The sequence below is a fragment of the Elephas maximus genome, chromosome 9, assembly GCF_024166365.1.
Source record: "Elephas maximus indicus isolate mEleMax1 chromosome 9, mEleMax1 primary haplotype, whole genome shotgun sequence".
Taxonomy (NCBI): Eukaryota; Metazoa; Chordata; class Mammalia; order Proboscidea; family Elephantidae; genus Elephas; species Elephas maximus.
The window spans coordinates 25,588,067-25,610,326 of record NC_064827.1 but is presented as its reverse complement, the minus strand read 5'-3'; the positions used below and the strand labels follow the sequence as shown (position 1 = coordinate 25,610,326).

Genomic DNA, 22,260 nt, shown 5'->3' with positions numbered 1-22,260 from the left:
AAGAAAGAAAAGACCAAAATAGATGTTAGGAGAGACTCTGAAACTCACTCTTGAATACAGAGTAGCTAAAGAGAAATGAAGAAATGATGAAGTAAAAGAGCTGAACAGAAGACTTCAAAGGGCAGCTCAAGAAGACAGAGTAGAGTATTAAAATGAAATATGCAAAGACCTGGAGTTAGAAAACCAAAAGGGAAGAACATGCTCTGCATTTCTCAACATGAAAGAACTGAAGAAGAAATTCAAGCCTCAAGTTGCAACACTGAAGGATTCCAAGGGGAAAAATAGCAAATGATGCAGGAAGCATCAAAAGAAGATGGAAGGAATACAAAGAGTCACTGTACCAAAAAGAATTGGCTGATGTTCAACCACGTCAGGAAGTAGCATATGATCAAGAACCGATGGTACTGAAGGAAGAAGTCCAAGCTGCACTGAAGGGAATAGCAAAAACAAGGCTCCAGGAATTCATGGAATATCAATTGAGGTGTTTCAACAAACAGATATAGTGCTGAAGGTGCTGACTCATCCATGTCAAGAAATCTGGAAGACACCTTCCTGGCCAACCACCTGGAAGAGATCCATATTTTTGCCCATCCCAAAGAAAGGTAATCCAAGAGAATGCAGAAATTATTGAACAATATCATTAATATCACACACAAATAAAATTTTGCTCAAGAGAATAAAAAGATTCCTAAAATCAAACAAGAATGAAAAAACATTATACCAAAACCTTTAGGACACAGCAAAGGCAGTGTTCAGAGGTCAATTTATAGCAATAGGTGTACACATCAAAAAAGAAGGGACAAAATCAAAGCATTAGCTATACAACTTGAACAAACAGAAAAAAGCAAAAGAAGCCCACAGCCACCAGAAGCAAGGAAATAATAAAGATCACAGCAGAAATAAATGAAATAGAGAATAGAAAAACAACAGAAAGAATGAACAACACCAAAAGTTGGTTCTCTGAAAGGATCAACAAAATCAACAAACCACTGGCCAAATTGACAAAAGAAAAACAGGAGAAGACACAAAAAACCCAAAAAGAAATGAAATGGGGAACATTACAACAGACCCAACTGAAATAAGAAGGATCGTAACAGAGTATTATGAAAAACTATACTCCAACAAATTTGAAAGCCCAGAGGAAATGGACAAATTTCTAGAAACACACTACCTACCCAAACTAACACAAAATGACATTGGAAATCTGAACAGACCCATAACAAGAGAAGAGATTGAAAAGGTAATAAAAAAAAAAAATCCCAAAAATAAAAAGCCTGGTCCAGATGGCTTCATTGGAGAATTCTACCAAACATTCAGAGAAGAGCTTACACCAGTACTACTCAAACTATTTCAGAACATAGAAAAGTAAGGGATACTTCTGAATTTACTCTATGAAACCAGCTTAACCCTGACACCAAAACCAGCCAAAGACACCACAAAAAAACAAAATTATAGACCAATCATCTCTCATGAATATAGATGCAAAAATTCTCAATAGAATTCAGCACCATATCAAAAAAATAATACACCACAACCAAGTGGGATACCAAGTATGCAAGAGTAAGAAGAGAAGCTACAGACTGAGAAAAAATATTTGGCTCTGATGAATCCGACAAAGGTCTAATCTCTAAAATCTATAGGAAAATCCAAGACCGCTACAACAAAAAGACAAATAATGCAGTTTAAAAATGGGCAAAGGAAATGAACAAAGACACTTCACCAAAGAAGACATTCAAGCAGCTAACAGACACAAGAAAATGCTTGCAACCCTTAGAGAAATGCAAATCAAAATCACAATGAAATACCAACTTACTCTGGCATTACTGGCACAAATAAAAAAAAACAGAATATAACAAATATTGGGGAGGCTGTGGGGAGACTGGAACTCTTATGCACTCCTGGTAGGAATGCAAAATGGTACAAGCATTTTGGAAAACAATATGGTGTTTCCTTAAAAAAAAAAAAAAAAAAAAATTCCTTAGAAAGCCGGAAATAAAATACCATATGATCCAGCAATCCCACTCCTAGGAATATATCTCGGAAAAATAAGAGCAGTCATACGGATAGGCATATGCATACCCATGCTCACTGCAGCATTGGTCACAATAGCAAAAAGATGGAAACAACCCAGATACTCATCAACAGATGAATGGATAAACAAACTTTGATACATACACACAATGGAGTATTACACAATGATAAAGAACAATGATGAATCTGTGAAGCATATCACAACTTGGATGAATCTGGAGGGTGTTAGGCTCAGTGAAATAAATCAATCACAAAAGGACAAATATTGTATGAAAACACTTACATAAAGACTCATGAAAAGGTTTACACAACAAAAGAAACAATTTTTGATAGTTACAAGGGAGGGGAGTAGCAGGGATGGAAAAAAACTAAATAGACAATAGATAAGTGGTAACTTCGGTAAAGAGTACTACAGTAATACAGTACACAGTGCTCGGGAAGCCAGCGCATCTTGTCCAAGGCAGGGTCGCAGAGGATCCATGAACACATCCAGACTCCCAGAGGTATGGAGTTGCTGAGCTGAGCAATGTGGGGGCCATGGTCTCAGGGAACATCTAGCTCAATTGGCATAACAGTTTATAAAGAAAATGTTCTACGTTCTGCTTTGGTGAGTAGTGTCTGGGGTCTTAAAAGCTTGTGAGCAGCCATCTAAGGTACTTGTCTTAGGCTGGGTTTTCTAGAGAAGCAAAACCAGTAATGCATATAAATATACATAGAGAGATTTATGTTAAGGAAATAGCTCATGCGATTGTAGGGGTTGGAATGTCTCAAGTCTTTGGTTCAGGATAGAGTCCTTTCCCAATTCACAGAGCCGCAGAAGCTGGTGAACCCAAGATGAGCAGGTTGGAGAGCAGGGATCCCACTCGCAGGTTTTGACGGCCAAGGAATCCCCAAGGCCAGCAGGCAAGAGACCGCAAGGCTTCTCCTGAGTCACTTAGCTGCAGAGGCTGACAAGCCCAAGATAGACAGGTCAGGAAACGGGACTCTTGCTCGCAGGCCACGAAGATCGGCGAATCCCAAGATAGACAGGTAAGCTGCTAGCTCAAGTCCCAAGAACCAAAGGTCAGACAAGAGACAGCTGCTGGATCCAGAACAGGCCAACAACCTTTGCAAGGAGAGCAGGAAAGAAGCAGGTGGCCAAAGGCAAAGAGATGAAGGCTGAGGGGGCAGTGAGCCACCACAGGCCCCACCCCGACGAGTACCACTCAGCAGATTCCATCATGAGGGTGATCACATAGCAAATTTCAACAAGAAAGTGATCATAACATTATACAACTGCCAAAACACTGAAAATCATGGCCCGGGCAAGTTGATACACAATCTTAACCATCACAATACTGCACTGGTCTCACTCTGTCGGGAACAGGAGAGAATGAAGAAAGCCAAAGACAAAAGGGAAGGATTAGTCCAAAGGATTAAGGGACCACAACTACCACTGCCCCCACGAGACTGGGCCCAGCACAGCTGGATGATGCATGGCTGCCACCACTAACTGCTCTGACAGGGATCACAGTGGACAAAGCTGGAAAAAAATGTAGAACAAAATTCTAACTCACAAAAAAGACCAGGCTCATGGCCTGACAGAGGCTGGAGAAACTCTGAGAATATGGCCTCTGGACACCCTTTTAGCTCAGTAATGATGTCACTCCTGGGGTTCACCCTTCAGCCAAAGATTAGACAGGCCCATAAAACAAAAGGAGTGTAAAGGGGCACACCAGCCCAAAGGCAACAGGAAGGCAGGAGGGGACAGGAAAGCTGGTAACAGGGAACCCAAGGTCGAGAAGGGAGAGTGTTGACATTTCATGGGGTTGGTAACCAATGTCGGAAGACAATATGTATACTAATTCTCTAAAGGTTAGCTAGTTTGTTCTGTACGCCTTCATCTAACGCACACATAAAAAAAAATTTTTTTTGATCATTCAAAAGTGGTTGCAGCAATACATTGACAGGGAACTGCCAGAAATTCAAGGCAGATTCAGAAAAGGTCATGAAACAAGGGATACCATTGCTTATGTCAGATAGATCTTGGCCAAAAGCAGATAACTCCAGAAAGATGTTTACCTATGCTTCACTGACTATACAAAAGCATTCGACTGTGTGAACCATAACAAATTACGGATAGCAATGCGAAGAATGGGAATTCCAGAACACTTAATTGTGTTCATGAGGAACCTACACAGAGACCAAGAGATAGTCGTTCAAACAGAACATAGGATACTGCATGGTTTAAAATCAGGAAACACGTGTGTCAGGATTGTATCCTTTCAACATACTTACTCAATCTGCATGCTAAGCAAATAATACGAGAAGCAAGACTATATGAAGAAGAATGGGGCATCAGGATTGGAGGAAGGCTCATTAACGACCTGTGTTATGCAGATGATACCACCCTGCTTGCTGAAAGTGAAGAGGACTTGAAGCACTTACATGATGATCAAAGACCACAGCCTTCAGTACGGATTGCACCTCAACATAAAGAAAACAAAAATCCTCACAACTGGACCGATAAGCGGTATCATGATAAACAGAGAAAATATTGATGTTGTCAAGGATTTCATTTTACTTGGACCCACAATCAACACCCACAGAAGCAGCAGTTAAGAAATCAAATGATGCATTGCATTGGGCAAATCTGCTGCAAAAGATCTCTTTAAATATTAAAAAGCAAAGATGTCACTTTGGGGACTAAGGTATGCCTGACCCAAGCCATGGTATTTTCAATTGCCTCATATGCATGCAAAAGTTGGACAATGAGTAAGGAAGATGAAAGAAGGACTGACGCCTTTGAATTATGGTACTGGTGAAGAATAATAAATATACCATGGACCACCAGAAGAACAACAAATCTGTCTTAGAAGAAGTATAGCCAGAATGCTCCTTAGAAGCAAGGAAGGTGAGACATTGTCTCACATACTTTGGACATGTTATCAAGCAGGGACCAGTCCCTGAAGAAGGACATCATGCTTGGTGAGGTAGACAGTCAATGAAGAAGAGGAAGACCCTCAAAGAGATGAACTGACACAGTGGCCGCAACAACTGGCTCAAGCGTAACGATTGTGAGGACAGTCCAGGACTGGGCAGTGTTTCATTCTGTTGTACATAGGGTCGCTATGAGTCAGAACCTACTTGATGGCACCTAATGACAAGAAAAAATGCTATGCCGGGTAACCAGATGATGGTAAGATGGACATTTACTGATCACCTACCATGAACCAAGGACTATTATAGATGCTACAATGCATCTCTGATCAATACAAACAGTGAGCTGAAAATATCAGAATATTCAAAGAACCAAAAAAAAAAAACCTATTCCTGTCGAGTCAATTCCGACTCATAACAACACTATCAGACAGAGTAGAACCACTCCCTAGGTATTTCAAGGAGCAGCTGGTGGATTCAAACTGCTGACTTTTTGGTTAGCTGCTAAACACTTAACCACTGCATCACCAGGGCCCCTATTCAAAGAAAGTTCAGAAAAATTTATGACCAAAAGACCTTAATGTATTATTAAAGAGGAGTCGGGGTGGGTATAAAATAGCTTTAACCAAAAAGAACAAAGAGATGGCAAAGAACTACCTTATATTTCCACAAAATACACATTGGTATATTTTATCTCACATACTGCTAAATGGAATGAATTTCTGGTTTAATCTAACATGTAATTCTTTTGTTTCCTTAATAATCATCTTATCTTTCTTTGTGCCTGCCAAAACTCAGCCTTCACTTTTTTGCTCGCAAAGCATAAATGACATCATAAATGGATAAGCAGGTAAATAAAAACTTCTAATGTAGGCTCTCAAAAAAATAGAAGTATATGTAAACATTTATATCTAAAAATCAGCAAATGGGCCCTGCTGTTCTGCAATGGAAAGGTTGATTCAAGGCATAAAATGAAATGAAAGTAATTAAGGGACGCTTTTAATAAAGTCAGAAATACCAAAACTCAAACCCATTGCCATCAAGTCAATTCCAACTCATAGTGACCCTACAGGACAGAGTAGAACTGCCCCATAGGGTTTCCAAGGAGCACCTGATGGATTTGAGCTGCTGACCTTTTGGTTAGTAGCCGAACTCTTAACCACTATACCACCAGTTAGAAACAGTGGGAAGAAAATAGACGAAAAAGAAAATTAAATACCTTTATTTAGTCAATAAGTTTTTTAATTAAATTAGCATTTTAAACATGGGATGAACTTTTGACACAGTGATACATGCTGCTCATAATTTCTGAACACTTACACACTCAAGTGAGCTTTTAATTTTTTAATTTAAATATATGTCAAGCCATGATAAGGGAATTCTCCCAAGTCAAAAGAGGTGATTATCAGAATTGAAAATCAACATCACATACTTTTACCCCCACAGCTCACTCTTTCATCATATGTTCCACCTAGTTACCATCACATACCCGGTTCATTTCTAAGGACTCAAGGAGAGCTTGCTGAGCTGTACTGAATTTATCCAGTTAGCATTCATACTTATCACCATCTGCAGCTTTTCCTTGATCATATCGGTAGCTAAAATCTCTTACTTTTTCATAAAACAGCTCACCATATTTTTCCCTCTTTGCTTGCCTATGCTGTTTCCAAGGATGTGAGCATTCTATGATCCCAACTGATCATCTCATACGATGAAATGTAACCCTTCCTTATGTAGCTTTATAATTAGTTTATTTTTCAGTAAATGCTACCTTCCAATCTGAATATGGGCCTTAACATACAAAGATATCTTTCTTTCTCTCTGGCTTTCTCTCTCTTTCTCTGTGTCTCTCTGTCACACACACACAAGTACCATATTATTTTTTTTAGGTTAAAAAAAGAAGTTTGGATTTTCAAATTTTACTAATTTGTATAGGAATAAATTTCAAAAAGCTGAATGAAAAAGCTTTATACCTATATTATAAATCCCTTGCCATCTTTTTCACAAATTTTAGGAAAATGTTCAACCAAAAATACCAATGGATTTTTTTTTTTTTTTCATCTCAAGCTGCCCAGAATTACTTAGGAAGCCAGTCCTACATAACAAACATTTAAATGTACATACAGAAACACACACACACATTCAGTCAATACTTTTTAATAGTATGAAATTTTAACGGTCACTAAGAGTGACAGAAAATGGTGTTTATATTAGCAAAAACAATGCTCATATAGAAACACTACTATGATTCTGGGTGAAAAACAGGAATCAAAAATTTTAATAAAAATGCAGAATACAATATTTATTAGCCCAATCGTTTTCAAAACCTTCTACAAAATCAGAAACACGTCTCTCTAAAGCAAACCTAATAAATCATTTGAAACGAAAATATTATCAAGAAACATTAACTTCACTATAAAGCACTGCAATCAAACACGTTCAAAAATCCTATCTAATGCTAGCAATCATCATTCTTATATAATCAGCTAAGCCCCCAAAGTAAAGGGAAGAAATATACACTTGACCATTTTCAATCACAAGTTCTTTAGAGACTAAAACATTCTTCAAGCAAAACCTCATGAGAACTAGAATTCCCTTTTCAATATGTGCTCTCTCCTAGAGCTGTACCTAAATATTACTGAGTGGCAGAAAAACAAATCTCAAGAAATGATGAACTTAAAAATTTTTCATTGAAGAAGGCACAAAGCAAGTCCTAATAATACCAATTTGACAATAATCGCTCCCCTGCTTCAAGAGAAGCACATATAAAAAGTCACAGTAAAGTCTGAAAAGCCCCACCTGGATCTGTTGAGCCGCTAACGGACTTTAATAAGCACAATCACTAAGTGGCTTAAACTATGAATTCATTTTTATTTAGTAGTTGATTAACTCATTATTAAATTCACAGATCTTGAAATTAATAGCTCAATTCTTAATAACTTTTTAAGTGAAATTCAATAGTATACAACACAGAACGTGAAACTAATTTTATTAAATTCCTAGTTGTCCTATGTTGAAATTCTACTAATTATATGAAATTTAAAATAATAATAATATACTATTTGTTCTACCAATCACTTTTTTTAAATCCATACATTGAATAGAAGTAATCTCATTAATATAAAAGCACAGCTAAAAGTCTTCTGGGTTTATATTTGGTAAATGCCCACAGAAGACTCAACATGCTCAGTTTGGACTTCTCCAAAATTACAGTCTATCTTTGTATTCCTATCTCCTGAAACAGGGGAGCTATCACTTTCCAATGGGTTTATTAACACTTTATGTATCCTGGGCTAGGTATCTCTAAGGTCCCTCCCAGATCTGAGAGGCTATGCTATACTAAATTGTAGAGCTGCTATTTTTAAGTTTCAAATTTTCCTAAGGTCTCTGTATATTATTAATAACACCTTTATCTCACTAGTAAACATACTGAGAAAAGCAGCTTTAATGTTCTCTTTCAAAGCAACAGAGAGAATAAAAGACCAAGGCTTGAATAACGGCCATGAACATGACCTCAACTACCAAACAAGCTGTTTCCTCAAAGGAAGAGAAAAATAACTTGTAGGTAATTTACGCTTCCCATCTATATTCTATAAAATAACAAAACTATGTATTATGCTCAAAAGAAATATCACTTTGGGAAAGACACACTAGGGTACATGACATCATAGGATGACATTAGAGCAAAGTTTCATTTCCAAAAGCTGAAGGCAAAAGCTTCTTCTTAAGTCATTTTCTGTTCGGTCAACAATAATCATGACTTCAAACCACAAATAACAAGCAGACTTTAGGGATGCTTAAACTAGAAAAACTCCATTTTTTATTGCTTTACAATTTTAATTTGTTAGATATTTAGAGAGGAATTTAACAAAAAAGAAAGAAAACAACTTTTCCCCCCAAGGGCCATTAATCTATTTTTTAAAAAATCAATAAAGGAATGTATACAAGAAAAATGTATTTAGGGAAATGAAAGACTTAATTTTTTACAAAAATTAAAACATTGCACTTACTATTTAAATTACAGTATTTTCCTTAATATGACAAATAATTTTTAAATTTCATATTATAATCAGGTAAGGAGATAGAGAGCAACAGTTCTAATAAGCATAAAAGAGAAAAGAAAAAGAAAAAAATAATATAGAAGGAAAAAACAGGATGAAAAGAAGAGAAAGATGGAAGAAAACAAGACATTAAGCAAGGGTTTAAGAGAATAAAAAAATAAAGGGAACATATTAAGAGCTAAGATGGAATCACATAAATTGCAGCTTACTTAGGTTGCAACATGAATAAGATTTCTGAGCACCCCATTTTCAATTCAGCAAGGAACTATTATTCACAGATCTTCAACTGCTTTTAGCAATCCATCAAGCTTTGAAGATGGAACAGTCTACAAGTTCAGCACCATGATCAAAACAATTGTGTTTTATAAAATGTCCACAAAAGACCCAACCAAGCAAACAAAGGTTGCTGGTGAGCTGCAACACGCCTTATTTTAGATCATCCATCGAATTGTGAAAGTTTCAAAAAGGAAGAAAGCTGCTGGCACCTAGTAAATTTTTTTCTTATAAAGCACCAATATTCTCTGTGGTAAATTAAATCGGTCTCCTTTTATTTCCTATTTAGCCACTGAAGTGGTTGTTCTTAGGCATCGTTAAGTTGATCTTGACCCATAGTGACCCACTGGACAGAGGAGGGCCTATCCCATAAGGTTTTCTAGGCTGTCATCTTTATGGGAGCAGATCACCAGGTCTTTCTCCTGTGGAGCTGCTGGGTGGGTTCAAACTGCCAACTCTTCAGTTAGCAGCTGAGCACTTAACTGTTGCACCACCAGCGTTCCCACACTGAAGTGCTAAAGGACACAATTGGGAGAATTCATACAATTTATGTTGGTGACAATGTTTTAACTATTACACTCTTAGTTACAACTCCGGCTGACTTTCCAAACTGTTGAGGACAGTATCTAATAAACAAGCAAATCAAATACAGGACTCAGCTCAAAGATACTGACATGTTTTTCTCCACCACTGATTCACCCTGTTGAACTAACTCCTGCTGAACCAGGCATTAAGGAGTGGGACATGCCATGGAATTGAAGGTCACACAGAACAGTAAACAGACACCAGAATATGCTACACAGAGAGCTCTGAACTTTCTTAGACCCCACGTCCAAACTACCCAACTACAAATTCAAGCATAGAACAAGTGATGAGATCAATCCCTGAACTACAGCACACTGAATACCATGAGCTGACTGGAGACTTACATAATACAACTTAATACTAGATAATCTGAATACACTGAAAAGTTTAAATATTACTCCATAATTGCCTTTCTGCCTGAGCAGCACTGATTTGGCCAACACTTCTTAGAATAATCCGGGCTCCACCTTTTTTGACAAGGAGAAATAATTTTTCTTCCTCGGTAAGAAGAACTAAGAGTTATGGGGCATATTTGAAAGTGAAGTAGCCATGTCTCGGAACAAGGTATGGATGTGGGGAATGAGATAAAGAGGGCAGAGAATATCACTCTAAACTTTATGCCCTCCCTGTTGGAGTTCCCAGCAAACTGCAGAGTAAGAGTATGCCGCATCTACCAAACAAATCCATTCAACAAATGTTTATTGAGGCAAGTTCTATGGTGGAATGTGGGTATGTAAAATTGATACCTCTGAATTATGGTGTTGGTAAAGAATACTGAATATACCATGGACTGCCAAAAGAACACACAAATCCGTCTTGGAAGAAATACAACCAGAATGCTCCTTAGAAGCAAGGATGGCAAGACTATGTCTCACATACTTTGGACATGTTATCAACAGGGATCAATCCCTGGAGAAAGATACCATGCTTGGTAAAGGGTCAGCAAAAAAGAGGGAGACCCTCAATGAGATGGACTGACACGCTGGCTGTAAAAATGGGCTCAAGCATAGCAATGATTGTGACAATGGCACAGAACTGGGCAGTGTTTTGTTCTGCTGTATACAGTGTCACTATGAGTCGGAACCAACACAACGGCACCTAACAACAACAGCAACAAATGCATTTACAATCTCTTATCTCTTGGGAGAGGTCATATCAGATTTTACTAAGTGTTAGAATGAAGATGCTAAACTAAATGCTAAAGAAACACAAGACTGAGGAGGGGCAACATTCTGACTTAAGGTGGATGGGAGAGTAAGAAAAAAGATGAACTGGTGAAAAGCTTCACAGATAGCAAGATAACAGAGGTGGGCCTTCCAGGATTTTTAGGAATTTGCTGGTAGAAAAGAAGAGGAAGAGCATTTCAATCAATGTCACCCCAAAAATGAACAGCTTGAACACAGGAAAGAAGCTATAAGAATATATAATGTGTTTGGGAGGCTAGGAGTATTCTAAGGGGGCTGAAGCAAAATGGAGGGCAATGGTAAAAGAAGCTGGAAAAGTAACACGGAGGTAAAATAAAAAGGTCCTTAGATTGCACAACAGACAATAAGCTGGGTTTTATTCTGAAGGCAACAAGACCTCGACGGTTTTTGAAAAAAGGGAGGTTGACAAGATCAGATCAGTATTTTAGAAAGATGAAGCTGGCGATGGTATGAAACCTAGATTACTGGGGAGTGGAGAGAGAAAGATCCGGTACAAAGCGACTATAAAAGAGAGCCGCTGGAATCTGTCATTAGATCTACTGATTATAAATCCTGAGTTTCTCACCCCAGGTAACATTGTTTTATGTACTTTAAAAAAAAAGAAAGAAAAACTCCTGAACACATTTTAAAACATTCTATAATTTAGAGTTTTTACTAATTCAGTTAGTTCCCCCAATCATTCCAAATCAGAGGCTTTATTCTATACATGTTTGTTAGTAATCAGCATCTCTAATTTTGAAATTTTGTATCCACATGTCACTAAAGTTATTTTCACACTACTATCTCATGAGCTTCAGTGAGGGAAAAACTTGCCACACATCAAGCCTGACCAATAAAGTAATTGCCGTAGGGTGTTCTTTTTCATCCTTACCATTACCAGTTCTTCCTGTAATTCACTGCAACTTTTTTCATTATACTGGAGTCTCTTTGAAAGGTCCATAATTACTTTCTTCTGTTCCTCTATCTCTTCGTTTAGTTTCTTGTTTTTAGAGAAATATTCTCTTTCCAATCTGAAAAGTTAAAGTGTCAGAGCAGGTTTTACAAATATATTTTTGTCAACTGCTATTATATACCTTTAGCACAAGTGACAGATGCACTGTATATATCATGTTTTCATGCCAACAGGCCACCCTTACCTTTTTTCTAAGAAAAAAAGATCACGTATTCTTAAATGAAAGGCTTTAGGAGGGTAACACTTCCCTTTTTGATAACAGGTATTTGTACTATGATCCAGGTTATAGGCAAAACAGGTTTGGTTAGTATTGATTTTACCGTAAACACTTACATGTTTAGTTTTGCAAAGCTCTCTTGTGCATTATGCTTTTCTCTCTCATACGCAATTTCAACTTCTTTGAATTCATTTTTTATCATTTCCAAATCAGCAACAGCTTCTGCCTGGCTGGCCTTTTCTACTTGTAAAGCTCCTTCGAGGTCTCGAATCCGTAACTACCAGATGACAGTATAGAAATTAAAGCGACCTAAGAAATACTAGCATCAATCTTAAATTGAGTAGACTACTTTCTTAACAGCAGATAATCATTCATCCAAACACGTTTTTTTCTGCTTTGGTTTAAAAAAGGAAAACAAACAAAAGCCAGTTTATTCCCTTTCTCAATATGTTTACTGGAAGGGAGGAAAAATGAAAGAATGAAGAGTTACCTGTATTATGAAAAAAGATAGGCTGATACTATATAACCTATCCTACCAAAGTGCCCAATTTTGACCTACTAATCCACTCAAATACTTCTTTTATAAAATATGATCAATTAAGTGGTTTTAAAAACCAAGGAAGTATTCTTCTCTTATGAGACCCATCATTACCTAAACATATTTGTAAATCTAAAAAAGCTAACATCTTTTTATTCTCAGAGATTACTGACTATAGAAAAGTAGAATTTTTATTATCAAAAAATACTATTTGACTGAAAAAGTCAATACTTATAGTGTAAGGATATGATATCTGGGACTTGCTTCAAAACAATCGGGGACCAGGGACGTAGTATATCAAACAAGACTGACCAGAGTTAACTGCTGAAACTGGGTGATGGATACAGCAAGGGTTTCTTTTACTCTTCTCTCCACTTTTGCATATGCTTGAAATTTTACATAATAAAACATTTTACAAAATGAATTGTCTGTGTCCACCAATGGTAGAATAGCAAACTAATGCATATTTCCACAAAATAATAATATGTAACTATTAAAAAAATCTATAAAACAATTTTTAAATGGCGGTTCTCTATGTAGTGGTATGCTGTTGCTGTTAGATGCCATCCAGCCAGTTCCAACTGTTAGCGACCCTAAGTACAACAGAACAAAACACCGCCCAATCCTGCACCATCCTCACAGTCGTTGTTATGCTTGAGCCCACTGTTGCAGCCACTCTGTCAATCCATCTCGTTGAGGGTCTTCCTCTTTTTTGCTGACCCTCTACTTTAGCAAGCATGATGTCCTTCTCCAGGGACAGATCACTCCTGATAACATATCCAAAGGACGTGAGACGCAGTCTCGCTATCCTTGCTTCTAAGGAGCATTCTGCTTGTACTTCTCCAAAACAGATTTGTTCATTCTTTTGGCAGTCCAAGATATACTCAAGAATCTTCGCCAACATCACAATTCAAAGGCATCAATTCTTCTTCTTTCTTCCTTACCTATTGTCCAGCTTTTGCATGCATACGAGGTGACTTAAAATACCATGGCTTGAGTCAGGTGCACCTTAGTCTTCAAGATGACATCTTTGCTTTTTAACACCATAAAGAGATCTTTTGAGCAGATTTGCCAAATGCAATGTGTTATTTGATTTCTTGACTGCTGCTTCCATGGATGTTGATTGTGGATCCAAGTAAAATGAAATCCTTGACAACTTCAATCTTTTCTCCATTTATCATGATGTCGCTTATTGGTCCAGTTTTGATGATTTTTCTTTTCTTTATGTTGAGGTACAATCCATATTGAAGGCTGTGGTCTTTGATCTTCAACAGTTAAGTGCTTCAAGTTCTCTTCACTCTCAGCAAGCAGCATTGTGTCATCTGCATAAAGCAGGTTGTTAATGAGTCTTCCTCCAATCCTGATGACACATTCTTCTTCATATAGTCCAGCTTCTCGTATTATTTGCTCAGCATACAGATTAAGTATGGTGAAACGATACAATCCTGATGCTACCTTTCCTGACTTTAAACCAATCAGCATCCCCTTGTTCTCTTCAAACAACTGTCTCTTGATCTAAGGACAGGTTCCTCATGAACATAATTAAGTGTTCTGGAATTCCCATTCTTCACAATGTTATCCATAATTTGTTAAGATGCACACAGTTGAATGCTTTTGTACAGTCCATAAAACTCAGGTAAACATCCTTCTGGTATTCTCTGCTTTCATCCAGGATCCATCTGACATCAGCAATGACATCCCTGATTCCACGTCCATTTCTGAAATCCAGCTTGAATATCTGGCAGTTCCCTGCCAATACACTGCTGCAGCCACTTTTGAATAATCTTCAGCAAAATTTTACATTGCATGTGATATTAATGATATTGTTGGATAATTTCCGCAGTTGATTGGATCACCTTTCTTGGGAATAGGCACAAATATGGATCTCTTTCAGTCGGTTGGCCAGGCAGCTGTCTTCCAAATTTCTTGGCATAGACAAGTGAGCATTTTCAGCACTGCATCTCATTGAGGCCCTTCCTCTTTTTTGCTGACCCTCTACCTTACCAAGGATGATGTCTCCAGAGACTGGACCCTCCTGATTACATGTCAAAATTATGTGAGACAAAGTCTCGCCATCCTCACTTCTAAGGAGCATTCTGGCTGTACTTCTTCCAAGACAGACTTGTTCATTCTTCTGGCAGTCCATGGTATATTCAATATTCTTCACCAACACCATAGTTCAAAGGCATCAATCTTCTTCAGTCTTCCTTATTCATTGCCCAGCTTTCACATGCATATGAGGCAACTGAAAACACCATGGCTTGACTTGGGCACACCTCAGACCTAAAAGTGACATCTGTGCTTTTTAACATTTTAAAGAGGTCTTTTACAGCAGATTTGCCCAATGCAATATGTCATTTGATATCTTGCCTGCTGCTTCCATGGGTGTTGACTGTGGATTCAAGTAAAATGAAATCCTGGACAACTTCAATCTTTTCTCCATTTATTGTGATGTTGATTATTTGCCCAGTTATGAAGAATAGATACAACTCAATTTAAATTTTCAATTTGTAGCCTTTTAAGTTCTATTTATCTTCCTTATTTTTGCCTAAATGCACTGTTAACAAGTCAAATAACAAATCTAGGAAATATTTTCTTCTGACTACATTGCTATCTTCTTTCTCTTTCAAAAAACGGCAAATATTTTAAGCACACTCATTCACAAATGGTAAACCAAACCAACTGAAAGAAGGTTAAAACTTCAAATTAACAATTTTGAGTCAAGTCTTTTGCTTTTGATTCTACTTTCTCATTTTTCTTTTTTTTGCCACAGCATCCAAACAAACTTGATAATAGAATACTTCAAACACATATTTAACAATAGTTTATGACAACATGGTGATGAATTAAAACTACTTAACGGTCTTATTTGCTTTGAACTAGTCTGAGACTTTACTAGATACACCTCATTCGGAATACTTGCCAATATTTAGAGGTTTATGGTTCACGTATAAACTTTTGCTTTTTTTCTAAATCTGAGCACTAAGTTAGATATCAAATATTAATTTTAAATTATATGAGTAGCTAATATATAGTTAATAATTTTACATATAGACTTAACCCACAGGCAGTAGTTTGTTACCCTCTGGTTAGAATGCTATACCCTCACTTCTCGTAGAAATTCCCCCTCATTCTCCAAAACCTAGCAAAAAGTATACTTTCCTTAGAATGCCTTTCTTTAATTTTCCCTTCCATATTCAATTCTTCTCTTTATTATGCCCCCATAGTTTATTAGAATTTTGTGTTTCTACCTATACATCTGTATCTATTGATCAATATACATATACATATGGACATATAGATTTCTCACAATAGATGCAAAGTCCAAAAGGGAACTCATTTGCCTTTATATTTCAACTCTTAATACAGTAATGGGGTATGCACAGGATAGACACTCAATAAATGAAGGTGCATTTTTAGATGTTCACAAAAGAAATTCATCCCATGGCTGTTGATAAAAAGAACACTAATCAGCGAACTTTTTCTGTAAAGGGCCTGATCGCAAATATTTTAAGCTTCATAGGCCATAAGATCTCTGTCACAGCTACTCCACTCTGCCACTGCAGCACAAACACAGCCACAGACAAAAGGAAACTTTACCGGAACAGGCAATAGGCAGGATCTGGCCCATGGACAACAGTGTGCCAATCCCTCCTTAAAGCAGTCAACACTGTGCTCAACTATATCCTCATAGTATATACGAGTGTCCTATGTTACGCATTCTAATTGCACACCTTAGTTTTCCGAACATAATGCTGTTTTTCCCAGATGATATAACACAACCTAAGAAAATCCATTACAAAAATTATTTACATTTTACCTGGATAATTTCAGAGTTAAATTTTGATTCTAAATGTGCTGCTCTTTCTGCTTCAATGTTTTCTTCTAATTTTCTCACTCTTAGAGTAGTTGCCTGAAAAACAAATACATTGGTATTTAAAGTAGACACAGATCAGTACATGTCAGAACTGTAATTAACACTTTAAATTACTCTAACCACTTTTTTTTTACTTTGTAGGAGTGCAGTGTAGAAATAATGCTCAAGATGAATGTTCCAGAACTCACTTGGTTATTACTGCAGTATAATTTACATATAATAAACCACACATATTTAAAGTATCCAATTTGATAAGTTTTGACATATACATACATCCATGAAACTATTGCCACAATCAAGGTAGGGAACACTTCCATCACCTCAAAAAGTTTCCTTGTGTCCCTTTGCTATCCCTTCCTCCAGCCCCTCATTATCTCACCCCCATCCCAAGTAACCACTGATCTATTTTTTGTCACCATAGCTTAGTCTGTATTTTCAGGCATTTCATATAAATTGAATTATACTGTATGTACTATCTTTTGTCTGGCTTCTTTCACCCACCATAATTATTCTGAGATTCATCCACATGGCTGTATGAATCAATAGTTCATTCTTTCTCATTGTTAAATAGTGTTTCATTCTACAAATACACCACAACCAATACACACATCCGCCTCTTGATGGACATTTGAGTTGTTTCTAGTTTAGGCTACTACAAATAAAGCTGTTATGAGTATTTGTATACAAGTCTTTGTGTAGACATACAATTTAATTTCTCTGGGGTAAAAAGCAAAAGGTAAAATGACAGGGTCAACTGATTTAATGTTTTAAGAAACTACTAAATTGTTTTCCAAGGTGGCTGTATCAATTCACATTCCTAACAGTAAAGTAAGAAATTTCCAATGTTTCCAAATACTCACCAACACTGAGCATGGCCAATTTTTTCAAGTTTTAGACATTTAAATAGGCATGTAGTAGTACCTCAATTTAGTTTTAATTTGTATTTCCTAGTGACTCATGACACTGAGCATCTTTTCATGTGCTCGTTTACCATCTAATACCTTCTCTGAAGAAGTACCTGCTAAAATCTTTTCCCCATTTTTTAATCAGTTTGTTTGTTACTATTGCATTTTGGGAGTTTGTTATATATAATCTGGATATGTCTCTTTGTTGAACATATTACATGCAAATATTTTCTTCCATTCTACAGCTTGTCTTCTCATTCTCTTAGCAGTATTTCACAAAGCAAAAGTTTTCATTTTGATGAAGTCTAATTTTTCAGGCAGGAGGGTTAATCCAGTCCCTGTTATTCCATCTTGACTAGAAGAAAAGTCAAAAGCTTTAATTTTGAATGCCGTCTTTTTGAGAAAATGCCAGTCTGGGAAGCACTGGATTTCTAGTCCCAAAGAAGAAAGTGATCACTACCAAAAGCCTGTCAGGCGCAGGGTAAGTAGTGCAATGGGTGCACCCAGCTGCATAGGTCTCAAGATAACCGTAGCAAAGAAAAGTCATGTCTAGAGTCTTCTCTGTTGAATATAGATAGTTCAGTCGTCATAGAGAAAGCATTACTAATTTGAATTTTCCTCACTAGATAAAATTTAGGCAACAAGTAAGTCACTATCTCCTATATTTACTCAACTATTTAGCCTAAGCTAAAAGCCTTTTAAAAATGTTCAGCTTGATGAATTTGATTTTTCCTTTCTCCCCCTACTTCTTTTTGTTTACAGAGGATAATGGATCACAAGAGAAGGGGCATAAAACAACAGACTGGATAATCCAATCAAGCAGTCTGAATAATTAAAAAAAGACTATACTTTTCTTTTAGCAAAGCATATTCCTGTAATGTCTGCTAAAGAGCAAAGCGTAAACACAAGCATGCCCTCCTCTCTAGGGGCCTTTTTCAGACACTTGCTGCTGATGGCCTGTGCAGTCGACAAGCACTTCTGCTTTCACTGGGGATTTAATCACTTACGGTTGCACACACAGAAACTCACAAAATATTTGTTACACTGAACTATTAGCTACACTCAGGTTTTGCAACCCTGTTAGTAATATTTCTTAATGAGTTATCACACTAGAAGAGAGATTTTTTTCAGAGAGTAGATAAAGCAGTAAGTCCAAATATGATGCTTCATGTCTAAAGATAATTTAAATCCAAAAGGATGAAATAATACTTGAAATTAGTAGCAAATAAGCTCTTTCAAAGCAAAATCTAATTTTTAAATCTGTATGCCATAAAGGGCCAACTAAAGTATTTCAACTTATAGGCATTCCATTGAAAGACAAAACTAGTAAATATTCAATTTAATCTAAAGACTCAAGGTATTCCATAAAACCAGAAATGGTGCTGGTATCATTATTTATCTAATTGTCAAAATTATATTTTGAAAAGATTAGATAGGCTCATAAAACAAAATGACACTAAAGGGGCACACCAGCCCAGGGGCAAGGCATAGAAGGCAGGAGGGGACAGGAAAGCTGGTAATAGGGAACCCAAGGTCAAGAACAGAGAGCGTTGACACGTCATTGGGTTTTTAATGTCATAAAAACAATACGTGTACTAACTGTTTAATGAAAAGTTAGTTTGTTCTGTAAGCCTCATCTACAATAAAAAAAAATTATATGTTGACAACCACTGCAAAAAGATCATTAGAGTTAGGTAGTAATCCATTCATGCCTAAACAGAAAAGGTAAATGGGAACGGAAAGTTTAACTCAATCAATTCCTATCTATAAAAAAAAAAAAAAATACTGCTGTAATATTAAGGTAAATCAAAAAGTATTCCCTTCAATGGCATACATAAAACCTTGAAAGAAAAAAAAATGCCAACAAAGAATAATACATCCTGTAAAACTCTCACTCAAATATGATGGTGAAATTAAAACATTTCTAGAAAAACAGTAATTAAGGGAATATGTAAAAACCAAACCAAACTTACAAGAATTATTAAACGGAGTCCTCTAGTCTGAGAACAAACAATATCAGACCACAGCCTGAATCTAGGACACAAGATCGTACCAGCCAGATACCAACCTAGGGACTGAACACTCAAGGACTGTCCAAAACCAAAAGAATTACAACAGGAAACCAGAGGAGTTAATTTCTAAATGACAACAATGTCAGAACAATAAAAGAGGGAATAAATGATGTAGGTATAGAACTTTTAATGGAGAGGGAGGCAAGGCAATACCAAGTAATAATAGACTGGTTCAAACCTAGGAAGACAAGGGTAAATTTCCAGGTAATCACAAAGAAAGATAACAAACCTACTCATCAATAAAACAAAATCTACAAAAACAAAAGAAATCCACAAACAAAAGGAATTCAGCACAGGAGAGTAAGAGGAACAAACAAAATGTCAGCACTACAAAAAAAAAAAAAAATGACAGCAATAAACTCACATCATTCAATAATTACACTGAATGTAAATGGCCTAAATGCACCCATAAAGAAACAGAGAGTGACAGAATGTATTTTAAAAAAGTGTCCATCAATACGCTGTCTACAAGAGACACACTTTAGAAAAAAAAAAAAAGAAGTAAATATATTAAAAATCAAAGGATAGAAAAAAAATATCAAGCAAATAACTACCAAAAAAGAGCAGGAGTGGCAATACTAATCTTAGATAAACCTTAAAACAAAATCCACCATAAAGGACTAAGAAGGGCACTATATAATGATTAAAGGGATGATCCATCATGAAGACTTAACCATAATAAACATCGATGCACCCAATGACAGGGCTCCAAAATACATAAAACAAACTCTAACAGCACTGAAAAGAGAAATTGACAGTTCCACCATAATAGCAGGAGACTTCTACATGCCACTCTCAGTAAAGGACAGAACAGCTAGAAAGAAACACCTAGAAAGAACTAAAGGGCACAATTAGTCAACTTGACCTCATAGACACATACAGAACACTCCACCCAACAGCTGCAAAGTACACATTCTTTTCCAGTGCACATGGAACGTTCTTCAGAATAGACCCCATCTTAGGCCACAGAGCAACGCTCAAGAAAATCAAAACACTGAGATAATACAAAGTATCTACTCTGACCACAACGTCATCAAAGGAGAAATTACCAACAGGAAGAGCAAGGAAAAAAAATCAATTACATGGAAACTGAGTAACACTCTGCTTAAAAGCCACTGGATAAAAGAAGAAATCAGAGATGAAATAAAAAAACTCCTAGACTCAAACAAGAATGATAACACATCATACCAAAACCTTTGGGACACAGAGGTCAATTTATAGCAATAGATGCACACATCAAAAAAGGGAAAAAATCAAAACATTAGCTATACAACTTGAACAAATAGAGAAAAGCAAAAGAAGCCCACAGCCATCAGAAGATAGGAACCAATAAAGAGCACAGCAGAAATAAATGGAATAGAGAATAGAAAAATAGAGGCAACAAAACCAAAAGTTGGTTCTTTGAAAGGATCAACAAAATCAACAAACTACTGGCCAAATAGACAAAAGAAAAACAGGAGAGGATGAAAATAGCCCAAATGAGAAATGAAACTGGGGACATTACAACAGACCCAACTGAAATAAAAAGGATCATAACAGAGTATTATGAAAAACTATACTCCAATAAATTTGAAAGCCCAGAGGAAATGGACAGATTTATAGAAACGCACTACCTACCCAAACGAACACAAAATGATGTTGAAAATTTGGACAGACTCATAACAAGAGAAGAGACTGAAAAGGCAATTGAAAAAAAAAAAAAACCCAACAAGCAAAACCCCTGGCCCAGATGGCTTCACTGGAGAATTCCACCAAACATTCAGAGAAGAGATTACGCCAGTACTACTCAAACTATTTCAGAACATAGAAAAAGAAGTGATACGTCTGAATTCATTCTATGAAGCCAGCATAAACCTAATACCAAAACCAGGCAAAGATATCACAAAAAAAAGAAAATTACAGACCAGTATCTCTCACGAATATAGATACAAATATTATGAACAAAACTCTAGCCAATAGAATTCATCATGATATCAAAAAAATTACACACAACAACCAAGTAGGGTTCATACCAGCTATGCAAAGATGGTTCAACATTAGAAAATCAATCAACGTAATCCATCACATAAATAAAAGAAAAGAATCACATGATCATCTCAATTGACACAGAAAGGGCATTCAACAAAGCCCAACACCCATTCCTGATAAAAACTCTCAATAAAATAGGTATAGAAGGGAAATTCCTCAATATAATAAAGGGCATCTATGCAAAGCCAACAGCCAACACCATTCTTAACAGAGAGAAGCTCAAAACACTCCCCTTGAGAAGGGAAAAAGACCAAAAAAAGGATGCCCTTTATCACCATTTCTATTTAACATTGTGCTGGAAGTTCTAGCTAAAGCATTAAGGTAAGAAAAAGAAATACACGGCATCCAAATTGGTAACAAAGAAGTTAAACTGTCCCCATTTGCAGATGATATGATACTATACATAGAAAACCCAAAAGACTCCACAAGAAATCTACTGGAACTAATAAAAAGCTTCAGCAGAGTGGCAGGATACAAGATATACATATATGAAAATCATTTGGATTCCTATATATGAATAAAGAGAGCTATGAAAAGGAAATCAAGACAACAGTACCATTTATAACAGCCCCTAAAAAAATAAAATACTTGGGAATA

General features: G+C 36.5%; 1 protein-coding gene across 7 annotated transcripts in view; it reads right to left on the bottom strand.

Moving 5' to 3' along the window:
* Nucleotides 1-22,260, bottom strand: part of CCDC171 (coiled-coil domain containing 171) — a 419,844-nt gene that overhangs the window by 334,228 nt on the left and 63,356 nt on the right. For all 7 annotated transcript variants that reach the window (XR_007518562.1, XM_049894821.1, XM_049894820.1 and 4 more), the window contains 3 exons: nucleotides 16,602-16,694; nucleotides 12,360-12,520; nucleotides 11,946-12,084 (listed from right to left, as the gene is read on the bottom strand). Coding sequence is in view for 6 of the 7 variants with exons in the window: in XM_049894821.1 (XP_049750778.1) it covers nucleotides 11,946-12,084; nucleotides 12,360-12,520; nucleotides 16,602-16,694 (393 nt within the window). In the remaining variant the exon portion in view is untranslated. The remainder of the gene's footprint in view (nucleotides 1-11,945; nucleotides 12,085-12,359; nucleotides 12,521-16,601; nucleotides 16,695-22,260) is intronic.